The 22403-nt window shown below is 41.0% G+C and overlaps 1 protein-coding gene across 2 annotated transcripts in view; it reads left to right on the top strand.

The window, feature by feature from the left end:
* Positions 1 to 20334, top strand: part of cadm3 (cell adhesion molecule 3) — a 91816-nt gene extending 71482 nt beyond the window's left edge. Inside the window, exons 6-11 of one of the 2 annotated variants that reach the window (XM_062429048.1) lie at positions 1406 to 1576; positions 2168 to 2258; positions 8351 to 8523; positions 9729 to 9749; positions 12919 to 13044; positions 15984 to 20334. In XM_062429048.1, coding sequence (XP_062285032.1) covers positions 1406 to 1576; positions 2168 to 2258; positions 8351 to 8523; positions 9729 to 9749; positions 12919 to 13044; positions 15984 to 16102 — 701 coding nt within the window. In that variant the 3' untranslated portion in view covers positions 16103 to 20334. The remainder of the gene's footprint in view (positions 1 to 1405; positions 1577 to 2167; positions 2259 to 8350; positions 8524 to 9728; positions 9750 to 12918; positions 13045 to 15983) is intronic. The other variant, XM_062429049.1, reaches the window with a different exon arrangement.
* The last annotated feature ends 2069 nt before the right edge of the window (positions 20335 to 22403 follow it).

The raw sequence follows: 22403 nt of genomic DNA, 5'->3' as shown, positions 1-22403 counted from the left end.
TGTAGATTATGTTTGTTTGCCATAATAAAACTCCTGGGTACGGTTGCTTCTCCGTCCGCAGTGTTGGATCACATCATGTGAAATGCAAGCTGTCTCCTAAGCAACAGCGAGCAAAGAAGTCCAAAGAAAGCTGGACGTAGCAACATTAGATCTTTAGCCTCTCTGGTCCCTTTGGTGTCCTTCAGCATAAAACATCACAGACTGGCCTGGTTAGTAAACATGAGCGTGCTGTGTGCAGTTTACTGATGTTGCATTACAGGGGCTCTGGATACTGAAGGGAAGTGAGCATCTCAGTTAACTCTTGCTGCCATTTTGAGCTGCCAACATACTACGTTGACTTTTGCAGCTTGGAGGATGAAGTAGCTTTGAGACTGTTTTTCTTTGTGCGTGTGTGTGTGTGTGTGTGTGTGTGTGTGTGTGTGTGTGTGTGTGTGTGTGTGTGTGTGTGTGTGTGTGTGTGTGTGTGTGTGTGTGTTTTATTTAGTTTTGTGTCTTCATGAATGAGGCATGTTTGGGCAGGATGTACAACGGAGAGGATTTCAATAAAAAAAACCCTGCTCTGGCGTCTGCAGTTTGTCATTTATAGCCTTGTAGAAACAAATAAACTTAACCACATCACATCACAGCACTTTGCTAAATGGAAAAAATACAAGACTGCAACTAACTGTTATGTTCAGATTTTTCTGACCAACAGTTCAAAAAAATAAAGATAATTCATAGATAGATATAAAACCGAGAAATGCAACAAATACTCTTATTTAAGAAGCTGTAACGAGCATGATTTATGGCTTTAAACGATCATCAATTATGAAAAAAGATGCTTTTGATACTTTTCTGTTGTTTTATTTATTGACTAGTCATTCTGGCACATACACATTTTTTGGCAAACTGACTTCAGACCCAGATTACTGCTGCTGTTTTTAAGATAAACACAAACCTCGAGATTTTATATGACTGGACAGGGTGGCTTGTTCTCCCTAAAATTTGTGATCACATTTTGTGGTTTATAAAATTTGTATACTTCACTGAATGAGTCAGCAGAAAAATCCTTTTTGGGAGAGAAAAGGTATGATATTGCTATAAAAAATATGTGGAAATGCAATGTTAGATGTGCAGTATTTGTGGCATATAATGATAGATTGCAGAACAAAACATCCAGGGGCACAAGGTAACTGCACAGGTACACAGGCACAGGTAGCTGCATTTTTCATTTAATGGGAACAAATGGGGGTCATTGCTGTTCTGTACAGTTCTACAGCATAAAACCGCCACATCCAAATTATAGCCAAGAGCCTTTTACTGCACCATATTCTGTGTGTATTTTTCATGTGTTAGACTAGTCCCTGGTTAAGATGCAGCCTTCCTCTTGACTGTCCCCTCCCCTTCTTGTCCCTCTTCACCTCAGGGCGTCCAGACGTGGTGGATTCCGATCCAGAGGAACCCACATACAACGTGAGCAGCGAGCTCACCCTGGAGGTGAGCCGCAGCGATGACGACGCCCTCATCACCTGCGCTGTCGAACATCCCTCACTCCACCCAGGGGACAAGAGGAGCGAGCAGACTCTGCGGGTGTTGTGTGAGTCAACTGGGGAACGGGCTGGAGTGGGGAGGAGAGTGGGTATAGGGGGATGCTGGGGGAAGAGAGGGAGGGAGAAAGAAACTGCAGGAATTAAAACCAGCGTCTGCTTTGTTTAAAATTCATACTTTGCTCTCCTTTTATATCGGGTTGGATAGGCCTATTTTCCCCCACTGCAATTTGATCTCTTGGCCAATCATTTTAGATTAGCTGCCTGTAATAATGACCATGCATGAATTTAACCTTCCCTTGCCAGTGCACTTGCCCAGAGTTGAGTCACTGTGGATGAAAAGAGCAGGTAATCATCTAAAATGTAACTGTAAATGGGTCCATGTCGGAAGCTGTGCCGGTGCTGCCATCCTGTGGGTGCGATCGCGGTACTGCATTGCCGAAGGAAAGTCAAAATCGTTGTGTAAGGGGTTATGTCATTGTGGGAGGCAGTGAGATGGTGACGCCTACAGGATGCAGATGGGAGTAGATGGAGATGGGGATGAATGAGACAGTCAGTGCTTTGTGCATGTCTGAACGGTTATGAGTCCTGTGTTATGTAACTATGCTCTGTGTGTGTGTCTGTTTGTCTTCCACTTACAGATTCCCCTAACGTGGAGATCCTGCCTCAGAGTGATCTGCCAAGAGAGGGGGAGAAGTTTTATCTACAGTGTTCGGCCAGGGGCAACCCTGAGTAAGCTACATACACACACACGTCTGCATATCTGCTCGTATGCATGTATACTCACACGCTGTCAATTATTTAACGCAGTCCACACACTGTATGCACAGTGACGCACAAACATAGCCAATTTCAAATCCCAGTTTGAAGTTACATCACATTACTGTAACAAGGATGCTGGTAGTTAAACAATCAATTAAAAGCGTAAGGTGCAAAGAAAATGTTTTTTATACAATTCAGCAACACATAAATGAAATAATGGTCACGCTCATGTTGCAATATTTTCTAACAAGTATGTAACATTACTAAGACTTTCTTCTCTGTCAAAGCCAATTAAGATAATTGAAGTGCTCATATTTCACAGAAATCAGTATTCAAAGACATACTAGTGCTGGTGCCACATAAGCACAGGCATTATTCATATGACTTGCGACTGAATCTTCCTTCTGCAATGTGTAACCCATGTGGAGATAAGTGGAGCCTTTAAACATCATTTTTAAAGTAAAGTTGTTTATGTACAGTGATATACAGTGAATGAGAAGAAGCTCCCATACCTAATTTCTATACCTGAATGGTTGCTTGTCATTGTCTTCCAAAACCACCTATAAGAACATAAAAGATGGTTTGATCTGATCTGACATCAGGAAGACATTATTTGTCTAGTGCCTATTACAAAAAATGATTCATTCGAGCTTTTTCCGATGCCACTTAGTTGATGTCTGGTTAGATTTTTCCGATGTAGATGTACAATGGAAAGTACTTGGGTAAGGTTACGGAAAGATCATAGCTGTGGTTGAAAGAAACCTTTGTTGATTGTAGGAGAAGGGATGAAGCTGCTATCTGACACTTTGTATGTACAACCATCCAACCAAACCTTGTTCCTAAAAGGTTTTTACACATTTGCTCCTGAGAGAGGACAGTCATTACTGTTTTTTTGCCAAAAGAGACAGCTTGTCAGGAAACGTAAACATTGGCTGTTTTAAGCATTTGAACAAACAACTGATGCTGATGTTTTTCTAGTGAATTGAGTCTCGGATGGACGGTTAATTCAGGGTTTAGTTCTCAATAGACTGTGTCTTGTATTTGCTTCCTTTCTTTGTTTGTAGCCTTTTTTATGAAATCCTTTCAGACAGAACTAATGCAGTCTGTCAGCACTTGAACCGGGTGTTCCTAACATGATTCTTATGCTCAGTAAATAGCATATTATCTTTAATATCGCATATAAGATACTCACTTAGTAACTATTTTAGTAACTTGGCCTGAACAGGTCAGGTTGGACGCTGCCATCTTTATTCCGGTCAAAGCTTTCACCCCGGCCATGTACAGAGTCCCAGTAGATTTCCGAGGCTCTTTAGACAGATGTACGAAGAAGACACACATGTAAACACTCAGTTACTGAAAAGGTGTCAAATTGCACTGCAGGTACACAATTAGAAAAACACAAAAAAACCATCCCAAACACCTTTATGCTTCATGTTCAGGTAACAGCACCGACAGCTCGCTCATTCACATGAACAAACACACTTGTAAACAAATCACACGTTAAGATGTTACAATTGCTGACATCTATTCATGCAAGTATTTGTTCAAACATGACATGAACATAAACACACACACACAGGCACATTTAGTGAAAGCCCCTGCTTGTACAAGCTCCCATGTGTTTACTGATACAGTGTGTACACAATTTCCTGATAGTCACAGACACACACACACACACACACACACACACACACACACACACACACACACACACACACACAGGAACAGAACTGCAACCTCTGTCTTAAATCATACCACACAAATGCACTCTTTTCCCCTAGCCTTTCTGCATTATAGATGAACATCCAGTCAACCAGCCCTATCGATCTGTTCTCCTCCCCTCTTCTTTGCCCTCTGCCTCCCTCCATCCCTCCATCCTTCCATCATTGTGTGTCTCTGTGCCGCTGTGTCACTCACAGCTCATTCGCTCCTCTCCGTCTTGTCACGATGCCTCCCTACACTCCTCCGCCCTGTCCTTTCCTATAACTCTCCTCTATCTCTTCTCACACCTTTTCCCTCTCAAATCCCCATCCCTCCTCCTCCTCTTCCTCGTCCTCCCCTTCATCCCGCTCTGGTCTCCTTTCGCTCCCTCCCTTCTCCCCCCTCTCTCTCCTCCCTTGTCAGCTCATCACAGGAGTGGCTAGTAATAAGACTAGCCGGTTAGTTTGATTGACATGTAGAACAGATAGGGGGCGGGGGAGGAGGAGGAGACTGTCATTCCCTGTACGTGCTTTAACAGGCAGCAAAGTAGTTGATGAATTATAGAAAAGCAATGCACGAACAGTGTGCCATGCTGCAGGGTTCAATTCCCACAGGGACGGGAATGTGATGATATATTTATTTGTGATACAATTACACACTGTAGATGAAAGCATCCATTAAATGATGTATGTTCTCTATAAGGAAAAGTCTTGTTCTATGGTAATAAATGGGGCTATGTAATTCAAAAATGGCTCTGACAGTGCAAGGGCTCAGAGTTCAGCTCCCACGGTGATTACCCATTCTAAAAATGGACTTAAAGGTGCAGTGTGTAGCATTTAGGGGACAGTGAATACCCCCTTTCTTTTTCCAAGCATGTAGAAGAATCTATGATGGCCACTAAACTTGCAAAAAAGATGTGAAAGGTCTTCTCTAGAGCCAGTGTTTGATTTGTTTGTTTTGGGCTGCAGTAAAAACATGATGGTGCAACATGATGTAGCTATAAAGGGTTCATTCTAAGGTAGCGAAAACCTCTTATTTTCAGGTGACTGTGCACTAATTAAAACATACTTATGAATAATTCTGCCAAGTCCGTTCTGTCTGTTTAGTCCGCTAAATTCTATACAATGCACCTTGAGCTCATACTAGACAGAGAGGCTTCAGATAAAAGTGTCTGCATAGTGGCAGAGGCTGTATGAAACAAAACATAAGGTTATAGAAGAAGAGAGGAGAGATACTGTGAGGCTGTGGCAAAAATGACAAGGGAAGGAGAAGTGTAGAGCTAAGGAAAACAAACCGACAGAAGAGGGAGAGGTAGCGAGAGGAGAAACGTGTGGGCGGAGGGGAAACAGAAAGATTTGGTGACAAGCAGCGAATGACTAAGACAGAGAGAGAGGGAGAGCAAACAAGAGAAAGCCGGTGTGTGTGTGTGCGCGAGTCAGGGCGATAGGAGAGAGCACCCGCCGCCCGTGGATGAGCTAGTGTCCAATCAAATCAGATACAAGTTGCCCCCGCAGCTGTCAGTCAAAACCCAATCACTGCGATGACACCTTTCCTCCGACACACCCAACCGCTCGGCTCCCTTTTCCTCCTCCCAGGCTGCCCTCCCCAATCCAACTCAATGAATGTCACACTCCATTCCATGATACACTCTTTTCTGTCTGTGGTTACATCCTGTTAGGTTCAAAAGAATAACTCACTGTATCAAATTCTATACCGTGATTCCTTGACGCCTTGGCAGCAAGAGGTCTCTAATAGAAGAGAAAGGAATTTGTGCTCTACATTCTATTATATTTTCCATCTATTCGATCAGCACGGCCCAGGAGTGCTCACAATCGCATCGCATTTCTGCTCTGGAAGTAATTTAACAGAGCTAAACACCTCAAGACTATTCACTTATAACACATTTACAACCAGAAAGGCTTGCATAACCTTGACCTATTGCGTGCAAGCTTTCTTAAGTATGCAAAGTCATGGCCATGGTTAGAAAACAGCAGGTTACATGTAACTGGATTACGGTAATCCGTAACCCTTAACTGGTTAAAGGATAAGGCTAGCGTTGAGATGTTCATTTTTGTCAACAAATCCTAAGACTGAAAATACAAGTAATTGATCCTATAACTTTTGCAAAGCCTGACCTAGCTTATTTCTCTGTGCCACAGAGCTCTATTGTTGTACAAAAACACATCAGTGAGCCACACACATGTTCCTACATTACAGTGGACATGAGAACTTAGTTTATTTTGAGTCAATCCCACATACAACATCCTGGTGCTGTAAGTACTCACTAGAGCGCCAAATGTGTTTAAATCCGTGGCTCAAAATAGACCCTAGAAGAAAAAAAACGCACTCTTTACTCCCAGTTGAGAGACATTTACTTAAATCTATAGAGCGTAGCTGTTTTAGGAAGTTACTAAGCCTGTCCAAAAAAAAAAATTAAACACTTTTTAAAGATTTTCATCTTCATGAGAAACAATTAGGCATATGGGTTAGTGCCACAGACAGGGTAGGGAAGTCTTAAAGCACTAAGAGATGAACTGCCGCATTGATGATTCAGTTTTTTTCACAGGATTTGTTGGAAATGAGTAAAAAATAGAATAATACCGCCCTTATCCTTTAATAATCTCTTAGTGTAGGGAAAATACTGATGAGATGACAGATACTTTTGGCAAAAATTGTTGGATGACTAAGATTTTAGCTATTAGCATAATTCAGATAATCTTATATGAATAATTTAAGCAAAAACACCCAAATGCTCATTCTTTAGTATGATAATGATTACAGCTGTAAGAGAGAGGAACAAGCCACACCAAAGTACCCATAATTGCAATAAAGAATGTCTTCAAGCATATCATGATTTTTGTGTAATGTTTACTAATGTGTGCATACTTAATTGAAAAGTTTCAATCTAAACAGAGCTCATAGTCAAGTATAAAACACAATTATTAGCATGATCTGAAATGGGTACATCTGACCAATCAGCTTCATGCGCTTAAACTAGCTGCTGTAAACGAAGAGATTGACTTTTGAACGTTATGTTTAATAACACTACACCAGTTACAGCCTTCTAAATGTGAAGTTAATTGTTCAGTTAATTGCATATTATCTATCATTTGGAGGCGGTATAATACAACAGCTGATTACATTTTATAGCAGGTAACCAGACGAAGAAGCCAAACATGGTGAGGACGAGCTCGTTTTAAATACTTTATGGTTGAATTTTTATTTGCCTCGAGACAGCTGACTGAACACATGAGTTCTTGTTCAGTGTTGTTAAGATTTATACTATAAATGACATATTTCCAGCTTTAAGCTTTCCAGTAAGCCCACAGTCTCCCATGTGTTTGCTGGGGAGCAGGTGTCAAGGAAGCAGACTATGTTTTTCATTTGCTTTCAGTTGGTTTGAGAGTTTTGCCCAGCAGCAGCAACAGACTAGTTGCCCCTCAGAAACATAAATCTAAATTTAAATAATTCTAAAATATTAATGAAAATCGAAAGGAGCTTTGTGGAAGAGCTGTGCTCTCTCTGCTTTTAACAGTAACTGTACAACCACAAATAGCCGTGAGGCCACCACAGTGAATTTACGGTTTGCACCTTTAGGTATAGCTGAGGGTTTTTTCCCTTTTGGAGGAGCGATTAATCAGTCCAACACATTCAGGTCTGTCCCCGACTCAGGCTCCCCGTCATTGTAATTACTGTACAGCGCTTAAGGACTCACACATTTACATAATTGATTCTTTTATCAAGGCACGTCTCGCTATCTCTCTCATACACAATCTGTTATGCAGAAATGGATTTTTTTTAACGCAGGCTGATTTGAAATGCTGATCTTCGTTCTGTTGTCTTCTTCTTCTTCTTCTCCCTCCATCTCTTTTAATCTCTTCTCTTTTCAAGCTGTGGCAGTCCTCCCAACCCCATCCTCCTTTCCTCCGTTCTCTTCATCTCTCTCTTTTCTACTCTCAATTCTTTTACAATCTGCTGCAACAACTCCCTCTTTCCATCTTTCACCCTCTCCTTCTCCTTAAGTCCCTTCTGTATTTTGTCTTGACTGTAACATCCATCTCTTCTGTAATTTGTTCTCTCTTGGTAAAGCTCTTTGTTTTCTGTCTTCATTGCTCCTGGCCCCTGCTCTCCTCTAACCTTTTCTTCTTTTCTTTCTCCCCCTATATCACCCTTTATCATTTTATCTTCTCTCTTTCTCATGCAGCAGTTGTCACAGCTCCCTTCTCTTCTCAACTCGCCGTCCTTCTTTTGATTTTTAATTTGAGTTCCTTTTTTTTTTTTTAGGGAATGTGCAGAGTGTGTACACTTCAACTCATGACTCTCATTCTTTCTGTATCTCTTTTTTCCCCTCTCTTTCTCAGGCCCAGCTCCTACCTGTGGGAGAAGAAGGATGGAGAGCTCCCCCCACTGGCCAGAGTCGACGGTGCTTTCTTACGCTTCGAGATGCTCAACAAATCAGATAATGGTGTCTACTTATGCCAGGCTGACAACGGAATCGGAAACAACCAGGGAGAGTACACACTCCTGGTGCAAGGTAACGAGGATGATCAAAAAGACTGATGGAAAAAGAGAGAGAGAGAGAGAGAGAGAGAGAGAGAGAGAGAGAGCAAGAGAGAGAGAGAGAGATGTGTGGTGGAAAAGAGATGGAGAGAAGAAGGACTGTTGTAGAGAAAGAGGATGTCTTCTTCTTTTATGTTTCTTCATCACGTTCTTTTTATTTCGTCGTTTGTTGTGCCTTTGCTTGTACTTCTTCCATCTTTTTTCTCTTCTGATTTTGTTTCGTTTCTTTCTTCCTATTTTTGTTTTGTTTTTCTCATCCAACCGCGCCACCATTACCACCGCTACCGCTTACCATCCAACCGCTTCTCTCGTTGTTACGCTTCTCTCCCTTCGCTTTCGTGTGTCCCGTTGATTCGATCCATGGCCATTTTCGCACTTTGCTGGCTCCTCGCTACTCCTACGCCTCATCTTCCTCATCCACATCCTCGTCCCAAGACCCAGACTCCACCTTCCCCCCCTTCCCAGACTCCTCTGACAACTTCTCTGGCTCCGGCTCTGATCCCAATTACTCCTCTCCTGACCCCATCCTCGACTCCTCCCCTTCCACCCCTACCACGCCTGACGTGTCGACCGCCCCTGCCGAATCGTCCTCCACCACCACGCTATCCAACGCCCTCTTCCCTGACCTGCCATCTGTTCCCGACTCCTCTTTCCCAACTCCTCCTCCCTCCTCCGCAAGCAACGCACCCTCCACTGCCACTCCCTCCTACTCCTCCTCCCCTGCCTCCGCCCTTACTCCCTCAGTTTCCGTCCGGCTGAATGGAGTTTACACTTTCACAGGTAAAACCATCTGAGCTACACACTTGCACACACGCTTGCGAAACAGATAGAGATGCGAGAGGTTTAGTAACGGACTGGAAAAACAAACACCATTCAAGATACTACTTTGCTATTTTGTCCTCAATACACAAATTGTGCTTGTATTGCGGAGCAGTCAAACATAGTGGGAGTTTGTTTTACATCCATGCTGTAAGAAGAAAAGTGAAGAAATAATAAAGGATGGTATTCATTTGGCCTTATCACAATTGTTTCATGTTTTTTTTTCTTCTTTCCCTCTTTTCTCCTGTTGATAATCCCTAACCCTACAACCCTAAACCCTGCCCCCCAATACACACTGCTCTACTTATCCATTCATCCATCCATCCATTCGTCCATCCATCTATTCATCCACTTGCGAAGACGCTGCAAACAACAGTACAGGTATAACTTCCACCAGTCACCTTTTTTTCTGACTTTCTGTCGTTCTAACTCTTTGTCTGTCCACGTGTCCGTCTGAAGGTCTGACTGTCTGTAGTTCTGTCTGTTTTTTCCCGTCACTCTGGAAGAAAAATAAAGGTCTCGGGACACTTTGAACTTCAGATCGGAGAGATGAATATTTCATGCTCTTTCCCACGCACATGCCTTGTTGTTTCTCATACAAACACAGACAGGCTGAAACCACAAGATCACATGTACACACAGACTTTCACACTACACACACACACATCTATCTCTCACACACACACACACACACACACACACACACACACACACACACACACACACACACACACACACACACACACACACACACACACACACACACACACACACACACACAAGCATGACCCCTTAAGTGGTACAAGTCATTTACACAGTGTTCCACTTCCTCTGTGTGTGTTTCTCTATGTGTTTGTGTGTTCTGTGTGTGTATATGTATGTGTGTGTGTGTGTGTGTGTGTTGGGAGCGGTGGGAAGGGAAGGGGGGGTCAGGCTTCGAGGTGTTCTTTGGGTCTTGTCTGCTTTTCTTTGATGCTGACAGCAGGATTTATGGGCTCATTCTCAGTCTCGCCTCGTCAGCATGCCCCTCTCACCTCCACGTTGGCCAGTCGGGAGTGTGTGTTCGACTTTCACTGTCTGTTTCTGTGTATGTGTGTGTGTGTGTGAGTGAGTGTGTGTGTTTCCCCACCGCCCCTTCCGTCTCCTATCTGTTCTCTGTCTGCGACTGGCCCCTGGTTGGCTGTTGTCATGCCCCTTCACTTCTCTAACTGGGTGAAACGTGACTTTTTCCTCCAAAATTGGCCATTCATCACATCATTTGGTGTCACAGTCGCAGTTGTAATGTTCTCCTTTCATCCCTCTTCAGTTTCAGTTTGGTCTACGTCTCTAGTTGTCAGTGGCTGTTGCTGTGCCTTATCTCTTTTTTCTGTCCTCTGATTGGGTGTGTAAGGTAGCTGTTTCTTATTTTGACTGGTTGAATCCTTGCCCTTCACGTTGGTTTGACTCCACAAACAATCACAAAGTGAAAGCCAGTCTCTCTTTCCCACTCCTATTCCTTTTTATTCCTCCATCTGTTTTATCAAAGTCTTTTTTAATGCTTTTCTGTATGAGAACTGCTGCTTTCTGAGTTTACCTATCTGAATGACTTTCCAATTGACACCCAGCGTTTGATCCGATCTGAAAAGTCAGGCGAAATAAATGATGAATCAAATTATGTCCGTGTAGATTGCTTTCTCCTCTGAGGGGCAAGCAGTCAAAGTGGCTGCAGCGAGACAAACTAGGAGATAGAAATATCAAATCTCTGATGTTGGGTGAAAAACTTGCATCTCCAAAAAATGTTAGATTATCAGAGATGAGGAAAAGAGGTTGTTACTTCATACATAAATTGTAAACTTTCCCACATTAAAAAAAATTGTGTATGTTTTCATAATGAAAACATAGGATAATGGTAGTTTATTATACTTCTTTAAAGTTCACTATATACTGAAAACATTTTTAATATGTATACTTTTCAAAAAGTGTATTACTGCCTGTATTAAATTAAAGTTTAACAAAACTCTTATTTTCAAACATACAGATTTATGTATTGTATTTAATGTGCTTTTACAACATACTTATAGAAAGTTGCTCTTAATTTAATATATACTCATTAATGTTTCCTTATATGTATACATTTTCCAAAACACCTTTAATACCTATATTGCTTTAAAATGTTACTGAGGTAATACTTTATAGAAGTAATCCATTATATGTCAGTGTCAATCTAACAAGCTAAACTTGTTTGCTTGTCAGCTTTGGATCAACTTGAAATATTTGATTTATTGTCCTTTTCAATGTATTTTTAGCTTAGCAATCCATATCATGCAGGAGCCTTCACTCATCCATCATAGCTCTGTCTAACCCCTTCATTATGCTAATTAAAGGAAAACCGGGTTAGGACAAACATTTTCACCATGAAATTGCACTCCAGAAAGCCTTATCGACAGGTGCATCATTAAAACAGTGAAAGAACCACAAACTCTTGCTCACTGTCAGTCACTTGTCCTCATGTTGATTGATCACCAGTATATATATATATATATATATATTTTTAAATGTTTTGTTCTTTTTCATACACTAAAAGTAAGTTATCATTATACTTTTGGTAGAAGTACAAAAAAGTTCTTATGGTACTTAGTCTATTTAAATATTGTGAGTGTAGCCTTTATTATACTAGTGCTAGAACTTGAGCAGTTTCAAGAAAACACAACTTTGAATTCTAATCATTTTAACGAGATGAAAAATATATAAGATATATATAAAAAAATATTCTTGAGTATACTTTCTTTATGCATGGAGATTTAACACCGCTATAGTAGGTGAATAATTATCACAAAAACTGAATCTGGGGCTTTAGATGCCCCTCTGGGTCCAGTTGGAAATCCGTCCTTAGACTCCTCAAGACTAAGTGTTCTCAAAGTTTCTTAATCCACAGGAGAGGATAAAAACTCTTCAGTTAAAGTGAAAAGATGGAAATCACCTCAGCTCTAGGGGGAAAGTTTTCACCTGACATCAACTGTGTATATTCCAACAAGATTTTTTACAAGTGATTGGGACGTTGTCGATAAACTGCACAATCCTATTGCATGTTAGTCATGAACAACTGTTAAAGGAGGGTGACGCGGTGGCCTGTTTTCTTTCGCCTGGCTTTTTCATATCCTTGTCTTTGTCTTCTGAAGGTTTGCTGCTGTGCCTGGGTATTATATATTGACAAGTCTTCTCTGCTCCCCCGTTCTTTTCTTTCTGCCTCTACTCTGTCACTCTCCTCATTATTCTCTCTCTTCTCTGTTTCTGCTTCCTTTCATCATCTGTCTCCTGTTTCCACCAATATTCCACTACCACCCCCTCCTGTCTCTCTGCTCTCCATCTCTGTCTCTCTTTCCCCCTCTCCCCTGGTTTCTCACTGTTTCCTCCTCATTTTCTGTCACAATTTGTCTCTTTCTTTGCCATTCATTCTCTTCTTCCCCCTCTCTCTCATTATGACTCTTGTTTCCTTATCTTTACCACATGACTTCTCTTTCTCCTCTCCTCTCCTCTCTTCTTCTCCCCATACAACAACTCTCTTCTTAAGACCCCACAGCCATGTCGACCTCTTCGGGGGTGGACCACGCTGTGATCGGAGGGGTGGTGGCTGTTATCGTCTTCATCATGCTCTGCCTCCTCATCGTCCTCGGCAGATACCTCATCAGACACAAAGGTTATTTGCTCGCACACACACACACAGACACATGAGCACACACGCACATAAACTCACTTACGCATGCATGCATGAGCGTACGTGGAGATAACACTTGCATAAATATGGATACATGCGTACCAAGACAGGATCTCACGCGTACAAACATGCATATGCATACAAATGCAGGGACACACAGCAAATGCAAATGTACTTATACATACCTGATAGTAATATGAATTCAAACCATAAACCTCAAAGCACAGTAAGAAATTGAACAAATGAAAAAAGAAATAGAATGTTTATTCATTGCCTTTTAATACATTTGGTTCACACACCTGCCTGTAAGATTAGATTTCATGACATCAGTGATGGTAGCATATTTCTAATTATACAGTCAAATATGGGGTTTAAAGCTGGGGTAGGCAGCTTCCTGGAAAAAACAAAAGACAAAACAAACAAACAGAATTTTAAAATACAGCCTCCCCCCTGCAACTCTCCCCCTCTCCTCTCTGTCCTAAGCCCCTCTCACCAAAGGAACATGGGCACCTGCTTCCTACGTGTGCGCAACACAACAGCATTTAGTACTGAACTCACTCATGCACAACGTTTCGTAAATAGTAAACAGGGCCACTTCTCATTGGTTTGAAGTCTGCCACAAAAGTAATGAGTGTCCCATCTCCCTGCTTGAATTCTAGTGATATTGCATCGCTTTCATTATCCACCTCCAAAACCTTCTCATTCACCAGTCCCTAAGAAACCAGACCCAGTCCCAATGCGACAAGCAGCACCAGGCTGCAGAGACGGCTCAGTATCTGACCTGAAATAGATAGATTATTGCATGTTGCTTTCCAGTCTCTTTTCTGATATTGCCGTCATTTGTTTTTCTCTCCCGGAATGGATGTAGTGCCGTCACTTCTTATCCATTAGTATCCCACTGCTCACCTGGTCTCCAAACTTACAGTTTTGTCTGCCTGGCCTTGTGGGAGACTCTGGTCATGTGTAATGAGTGCATGAGCATAGTGTGCGCCGGTAGGCAGGCAGACAGGTAGGTTGGCCATTAAATCATTTAATATGAGCTGAATGAAATGATTGGACATACTTTTTTACAGGCCTGTGACAGCCACAGATACAAAAATACAGACATTTATTGTCAGAGCATTTTATTTATTCATTTCTGCTGGGATATAAAGACAATTTTAAGAAATATAACCAAAAAATGCTTCTAAAATAAATTGCCTACCCAAGCTTTAAAGTGATCCGATAGAAACTTAATTGCTCATTATCTTACACAGTTGCTCCTGCACTCTCTAAGTGGGAGGCAGCTAATAGTGCTACTCGATCCACTATCAGTCAGGTGTCAAAATCATCTTATTAGTGCATAAACAAACAAGAACAAAGCAAATGTCTCCACTCCAGCAGGGGACGTGTGAAATTTAAAGGGTAATATAGACATGTCTCTGCACCCAGGTTGACGCATAAACACTCGCCCACGACCAACACAGTGAGCCAGATTCTATCAGTGTCTCCGGCGCCTCCAGCTGGTCTCAAATATTGAACACACAATTGGTCGGTGCCAGGTCTGTAAGGGATCATGTCTGTGTCACTGCACTACTGACTCCTACCGATTGGTTAAAGCTCCTGTGCAGAGAGGGTGAAAAAGAGGAGTTTAGTGAGTGCATGTGTATCAGTGTTCAGGCCAGCAGAGGAATGAGCAGCTACAAGCACTGCGGCACATGAAAACACGTCATTTTAATAACTTAAAATGAGAGTGAATGGAGATAGTTGTGACATATGAAGCACAAAAACAACTGATGAAGGCAACTGACAACATGTGCCCTTATATTCTGAAAAAAATGTCCAGAAAGTGACACACACTTAGATTTAAAGTGCTTTCAGAGTCACCTTATGGTCTTCATCATTCAAGAGAGTTTACTTGACCTTCATGAGTTCACGAAGTATTAAAATTCAGTGCAGTGGTAACAGGTGGTCATACCTTGGGGAAGATAACCCCCTTTATCTGATCAAACATGATCTCTGGCATCGGATATGAAAGGTTTCTTTGATCACTGACTCCTGGTGGATGACTTTGACCGTTTTCCAGTTGATGATGTGACAGGTTTTAGGGTAGATTTCAAAGTTGTTTTTATCCCCAATGTAACATTCCCCACATCTCTCTCATGTATGCATATACAAACACCACTTATCACATGACAGAAAAATGAAAATGAAACAGCATTTTTATTTGGTTGACAAAGTCCTGATGGCTTCCAAAAAGTACTAATTAGTATATATGCAGGGTATATAATTACATATATGTAAAATGTTTAAAACTGATTATATTTAGCTTGAACATAAATGTTTAAGTCATTCTGGTTACATGTAATCACTGTTTCAACAGCTTTTCAATTATGTGATGTGTAAGGGCCTAAGTAAGTATTGTTACTGTAATGCTTTGGAAACCATGGTTACATAAAACCTAGGAGTCTGAAGTTTTTACATTCTAAACAAATACAGCCCAGTTTTAACCAAGACATCTCGTCTCTTGACCTGCAAATCACCAAACAAATTATTTTTGGGAGACGCTGAATAAATCTGACACATCATAACCAAAAACACTTCACATAAAATCTCCCCAAAGAAAAATATTTAATGGTATCCAGATAAACACTTTTCTTTTTTTTTTTTTTTTTTTTTACAGCTGTTCACTTTGTGTCTTGCGGCAAAACAACAACTTTATTACATAGTAATTCAACCACATTAAAAAGCAAAGAAAGACCAAAAAGTTACCAAAGCAACTGAAAAGTGATAATTTAGACATTGTATTGGAACATCTTGGCACCCCGCTATTTATAACCTCCTCTGTCCTGCTTGCCTTTAGTTATTTTACAGTTCCAGTGTTTGCTTTTTTACTGCCTCAGCAATCTTATTTCTCCTCCTTTGTCCCTCTCTCTCCGCAGGAACGTATCTGACCCACGAGGCCAAGGGCTCGGACGACGCCCCCGACGCCGACACAGCCATCATCAACGCAGAGGGAGGCCACTCTGGAGCAGAGGACAAGAAGGAGTACTTCATCTAGATGGAAGAAGGCGAGGCGGAGGAGGATATTTTGGAGGACGTGGAGTAGTAGAGGAGAGGGGAGGAGTAAAGGAAAAAAAACCTCCATTTGTTTTCACGGCGCTTCAGTTCTTCACTCGGTTGGAGGGATGATGGGAGGGGAAGAGAGGGAAAGAACTGTGGGCAGGATAAAGCGATGAGTTGAGCTTCAACTGGTACTACCCTCTTTGCAATGATACAGGGAAGTGAGATTTTGCACTGACATACGGACGAACTGAAGTTACACACTCCAACACACACTCCAACACACACACTCCAACACACACACACACACACACACCTAACATGAGTCAGTTTTGTGGGAAAACTCTTCTCGAACAGACTTGAATGCTCATAGACCGTCAGATTAACAAACACGAGCCTCCTACTAACATGTCTGAAGTATTTCTGACACATTAACACATTTTTACACATGCATTGTATCCTATTTCTAACTGTCAGCGCCTTGAAATAGCAAAATTGTAACTCACATTCCGACATCCTGAGCTGATATTTCACTTCTCATGTCATGCCAACCTGTCTCTTCACCATTTAAACCAAGCCAGCTCTGTCTTTTTCTTTTTCTCCCCCCTCCCCCCCCCTCCTCATTCTGTCCATTTAACAAGGCAGTATCCCTCTGTAAACATCTTAGTGTCAAAGCAATCCATCCAGCAAAGCAAATTATTACGGACAACTACAATCTCCCCCTCTCAGTTTAATTATTTTATGCCATTAAACCTCTTCCTGCAACCCTGGTATGAGCCATCGAATTTCCCACAACCCAACATCACACAACTTGCAACTCTCATGCAAAAATAGCATTCCCCGCTGTGTGCTACCAAGCCGAGGGGCTCCAATATACATATATAAATATATATATATATAGAATTATATAGCATTCTTTTTACTTGACAGAAAATGTTTGGTGTGCTGTAAATACACTACAGGTTCTCTCTCTGTCCTCTTTCTATCTTCTTTCTCTTTCTCTATCCCGCTCTTCTTCTCTTTCTCTCTACATCTCCCTCTCCTGTATCTCATACAGTCTGTTACTGCATTACAGTAACTTATATACTCTTAAAAAAAAGCCTGCCTGTTTTTATTACATGCGTGGAAATGCAGTGTTGAAAATATCAATATCTGTGGGAAAAAAATAAAAAATAACAACAATGTTGCGATGAAAACTAACCTTAACTGCAAACATTTGTATGAGGATGTTTTCCTTCTTTTTTTTTTGCTGTCTTTGTTCTTTTATTTCTTTTGGATTTTTGGGACTTTTTGGTGTCTCAGTGTGTTACTGTCAGTGTTAACAGTTTACAGTGTCTGTCGGTTTGTCAGTTCTTAAATATAATTTCCAATTTTGATTTTGAGGTTTAGTGTTTTTATTCTGTTCATTTATTACATTTTTTTTTTCTGTGCACCACATTCAGTGCCGCTATTTTCTCCCGACCCTGTTGGCCCTTCTGCTCCCAAACACTGAACTGTAGCAAAACCTTGGTCGAACGCGGTTTCGAAAGGTGTTAAAGTGTTTGGTGGAGTTTCACTGCCCGGCATACATGGACCACTGTGGTCTTTCTTCCATTCGGCCCCGCTGAACTTACTGATTGACTCCGTCATTGTTCTCGCTGCAGCAGACTGCTTTCTTGGCGAGACCACATGGCATTAAATTCATTGAGTAGTGACATCATGACTTCCTCTAAGAAGCTGGCAGTCGCTGCTTCAGGGAGGTGAAAATGCTTGCTTGCTTTCCACTTCGGGGCCAAACAGGGCTGCCTATATGCATTTTGACAAACTTTCTGGCAAAAAAACCCCCCAAACCTTTGTGTTATTCTTTCTTTTTCTTTTACTGTGTGTGTGTGTGTTATTGCACGCAGACATCATTTGCGAGTTTAGCAAAAGGTTCCCATAAATGAACGGTATTTTATCAAGGTTGGGAGTTCGCCTTGGCACTGGCAAGCTCCATTTGGCCCGGTCGTGGAAATTGATTGCAATCTGACTAAGAGGCTCTGGGCTCCAGACTGTACACATGCCAAGGTTTGGCTATGCGGGCAGGGTGCCGAGCTGGAGTCTGGGCTCCACTAACACTGAAGAAAGTCATTTAAGAACTTAAGTGTCCTCTTCTCTTTTTTTCCCTCTGCACCGCTTGTCCATTTCTTTTCATTCTTTAATCAATCATCCCGTCTGCGTCCTGATCCACCTTCACCCAGCCTCTCCTCTCCTCATCACTCCTTCCCTTCGTCTCCCCCCCCCCCCTCCCTCCATCTCTGATCGATGTCCGTTTCTCCTTGCTGGTCTCTCTCTCATTCAGGAGTCCATGTAGACGTTCTGTAGAAGTAGCGTCTGTAGGTTTGCCGGTGTGCGCTGATGGCTTTCTGCTGCACTTTTTAGGAGTGTTTTGGAGACAAATCCATTTGCTGTTGTCCTACTAGTAGACAGTTATGCCTGTGATAGTTTTTGTACACCTTTTTTGGGAATGTTCAGGGATTGTACTTTTCGTAACTATCCCCGCATTGTCGTTAACTGCTACCTAGCTGGCTACTTTGAAAGTAAGTAGCCTGGCTAGTGCGTCTATAAGCTAGCTATACTTTAAAGGGTAAGATGACCCAAAGCAGGGTCAGCGGTTCGATTATATATTTTTTATTCCTAGAGCTCTCGGTTGGTTCGCTGTTGCAAACTTGGCTAAGACAGTGTTCGAATTCCAGACAAGATAAAACAAACTGAGATTAATCTTTCAAAAGAATTCAGAAATCTGTTTATCCCATGTTTGCTCTTTAATGCTCTTCAGTATTTCACAGTTGTCATGTCTGCAGACCAGAGGATGAGCTTTGTCTCACAGAGCTTATTGTCCACTTTGAAGAGTTACCTTTGATTTGTATTTCAACCCAGTCTAATTCAGCTCTGTGATGGAGAAAGGAATACCTGCCTCATACTCAAAAACGTGTAGTGTCTTCTAAAAACTAATGGACCTGTACTTGCCTGTAATTTATCGTCCTGTCCTTCGTCTTAGTTAATGTGCTAGCATGTAGCTTGCATGAGAAACGGTTGGAAATGTAGATAGTGTTGGAGATGAGACACTTCTCTCCTGAGACAAGAGCGACGATCTGCCTGACTGACCTCCATGCTGTTCTCTGATCTGCAAACATAGGCCATGTCTCAGTTCAACCTGTGTGTACTACCTCACCACTGCAGTCCTCTGGATAACTCCGAGGCAACCGAAAGAGGACGCAGTTGTAGACGTGCCACGGCGTTGAATTGGGATGTGCAACCAGTCTAATTCATTTTTCATTGCATCAGTGCAGTAATGATTAGCTGTCACCAGATGCCAGCAAACAGCAGCTTTTCTATCCCCTCTTCAGTCAGACCGAGCTGTCCCGCCCCACCACTTGACTCACCAACTCCTCTTCAGGCAGTCGCACACTAGCTGCCAGTCATCTCTTTTCTTTTTTGTAGTTTGAACTAATTGATTTTTAAATTATGTTTTGTAAAAGGTGTGCATAATCTTAAATGTATTACTTTCAATCCAATTGATAATCATTTCCTTTTCGTTTTTTAAACAATTAGATATTCCAAAACTTGAAGGTTAGAAATTTAGTTTTTGCATATTTTATTGTTTCAACAGCCATTTTTATATAATTTCATGTATATAGTGTTGCCTTTACTGGAAACTCTTGCAAGCGCACCCATACACACTTTGCACACACACTTTGGGGTACATACACATTCACACACATATCTGGATATGCACGGCAGGCGTGACGTCTGTGACCATGGTGTATTTGTACATATGTGTGTGTATGTGTGTTTGTGTATGAGTGTGAAGTGTGTATATTTGACCCAAACAGACTCTGGAGACACTCCTATGTGTGTTGCATTCACAAAAACGTTATTATTTCAATGACTAAAACAATGTCTTTGTTTTTTAGCGTTGTTATTTTGGATGACAAGTCTTCCTTTTGAATAAATATCCATATCACATGAGAATAGTGCTGTCATGTATGTTAATTTGTACTCTGACTGATGATGTCATCAATGCAAGCCTCAACAGCATGCTGTGGTGGGTTTGCGTCTGTTATGTTCATTCAGTATTTGATTTGTTTTTGGGTTTTTTTGGGTTAAAATACCAGTTCAGTTGTTGACTTCAATAAACATGCATTTGGGTTAATTTCAACTTTCGTGTCCTTGGTTCTTCCTGTTCAAAATGTGTGAATAAGATCTGATCCAGAAGATTGAGGGGGCAAACATTTTCTTGCTGCTGGTCCGTACAGCTGGAAAGGGCATCACATAAGGACAGATATTTTCTCAAAAAAGACAAAAACTTATGTTCTAAAATCTTTGTTGAAAACACACAAAAAAGTCTGCATTGTACATTTCAATATTTCCAAAATTAAAGTATTAATTCAAATTTCAGATCTTTTGGTAGTTTGTCAGAACATAAAATATCTGCTTTTCCATCACTCATTATTTATTCAGACGCTCAGTATTGTGCACATTATATATTCATTAAATAAAAGATCTGATAAAGTTTCTCACAATTTCAATAACTCCTGAATGTGAACAGGTTATTACAAATCTGTATCCTACTCAGTCATTCTTGCATGTGGTTAAAAGTGAGATGTCCCATAGAGGGCAGTACAACACAATAATACAAAGTCCCTTGTTTGAAACAAAGAAAGGTTGTTTGGGTCTAAAATCAGATGACTGACTAACTGTCTGAATTGTATGAAATTACATTTCATACTGAAATTAGTCTTTATCTTATTATTTCTAAAATAGGTTGTTACATAATGCGTTATTTTTCTCACAAACACACTCAAAAAAAGGCCTTTAAGTGGCATGATCTTTCTCTTTCTTTCTTTCTTTCTTTCTTTCTTTCTTTCTTTCTTCCTCTCTTTCTTTCTTTCTCTCTTTCTTTCTTTCTTTGTGGTTTCTTCTTATCTTTTCCCTTCCTCCACCCCTTCTGTATGGACTGTGGGTTAGGGCATATTGTCACCACATGTTGATTTTGGTATGGAGTTTAATAATTAGCCTTACACTGTACACATGCTACTACTTAATTACCGCACTGTATGTAGTAAATTGTTACAATCCTCACACAGATGGATGATCGTAACTCTGAGGATATGAGTTGTTGTTAAACTTGTTCTTATATATTAACTTCCCCAAGCTGTGCATGTTTCATGGTACACATGTTGAATGGGTAAAGTGTGCTGTTAAGAACTTAAAGGTTTGCATCAATTCCTTGTAAACTGGAAAGGATGCCAACAAAAAATGTGCAGTGCTGAAGCTGACCTCATGTAAGTGATAAAAACTGTTTTCATGAAAAGACTAATTTCACTAAACATGCTGTATATTCTGCAGCATACTACATTTACAGCCTGTGAAGTCGTGTCACTGTTATTTATAAGAATATGTGATTTTTGAAATGGCTTTTGCTCTCTAAGAGTTTTATAAAATGTGAAAAAATGGTACAATTTGACCCTGAGCTCCCCTAAAAAGTCGCTATAAACACATACTGGAGACCAATTCTGACTGAAATATTATAGAAATAACAGTTTTATAGCAAGTTGAATAATATACTGTAATAAGGATAATATATTAATCTTATTTATGATAAACCCAGTAGTCTTTTATGAGGCCCAATGTCTCTATATCAGCAGAGATACTGTGTGTGTCCCTATAGTAATACTATCATCCTTATGGAGTGATACAGACAGTGATTATTTAAAGGGGATCAAAACTGATAAAAAATATTGGAATGATTTTTCCAAATTGGCTGAAGCCTTTTCATAGTTATTAACACTAGTCTGAATACTGAATATGGTGTCACCATATTTTTCTTATGCCTAAAAGATGAATTTATATCACTATTAATATAAAAATGTCTATATTTTTGGGTATTTTTAGATGAGAAACACGCAATCTTATTTTCATCCATAGGTGAGACGCTTCTATTATGTATGAAACAAAATTAAAAAATCAGATTGATCCATTCATCTCAAAAGCACCTTATTCTACACAATAGAGAATGTTTTCAAAAGTTACATTACAACCAGAGCCTATAGGACTCTATATTCTGTGTCTGAGGCGTCCTGAGTTTAAAGCAGCTAGTTTAAGTTCCCATTTTTAAAGCGCAGTTCTCTGTGAGGCCGCGGTGAGCGCCCTCCTCTTCTAGGGAGTCCAAAACGGAGATTTGGAGCTGGGAGGCGTTGAGGAGGTGGATGTGGGGGGAGGAGGGGGGTGCCACTGACTGTATGAGGGGAGGAGGGGGAGCGGGGGGGGCAAAGAGA

Source organism: Scomber scombrus, chromosome 11 (genome assembly GCF_963691925.1).
Source record: "Scomber scombrus chromosome 11, fScoSco1.1, whole genome shotgun sequence".
Taxonomy (NCBI): Eukaryota; Metazoa; Chordata; class Actinopteri; order Scombriformes; family Scombridae; genus Scomber; species Scomber scombrus.
This window is presented reverse-complemented; position numbering and strand designations above follow the sequence as displayed.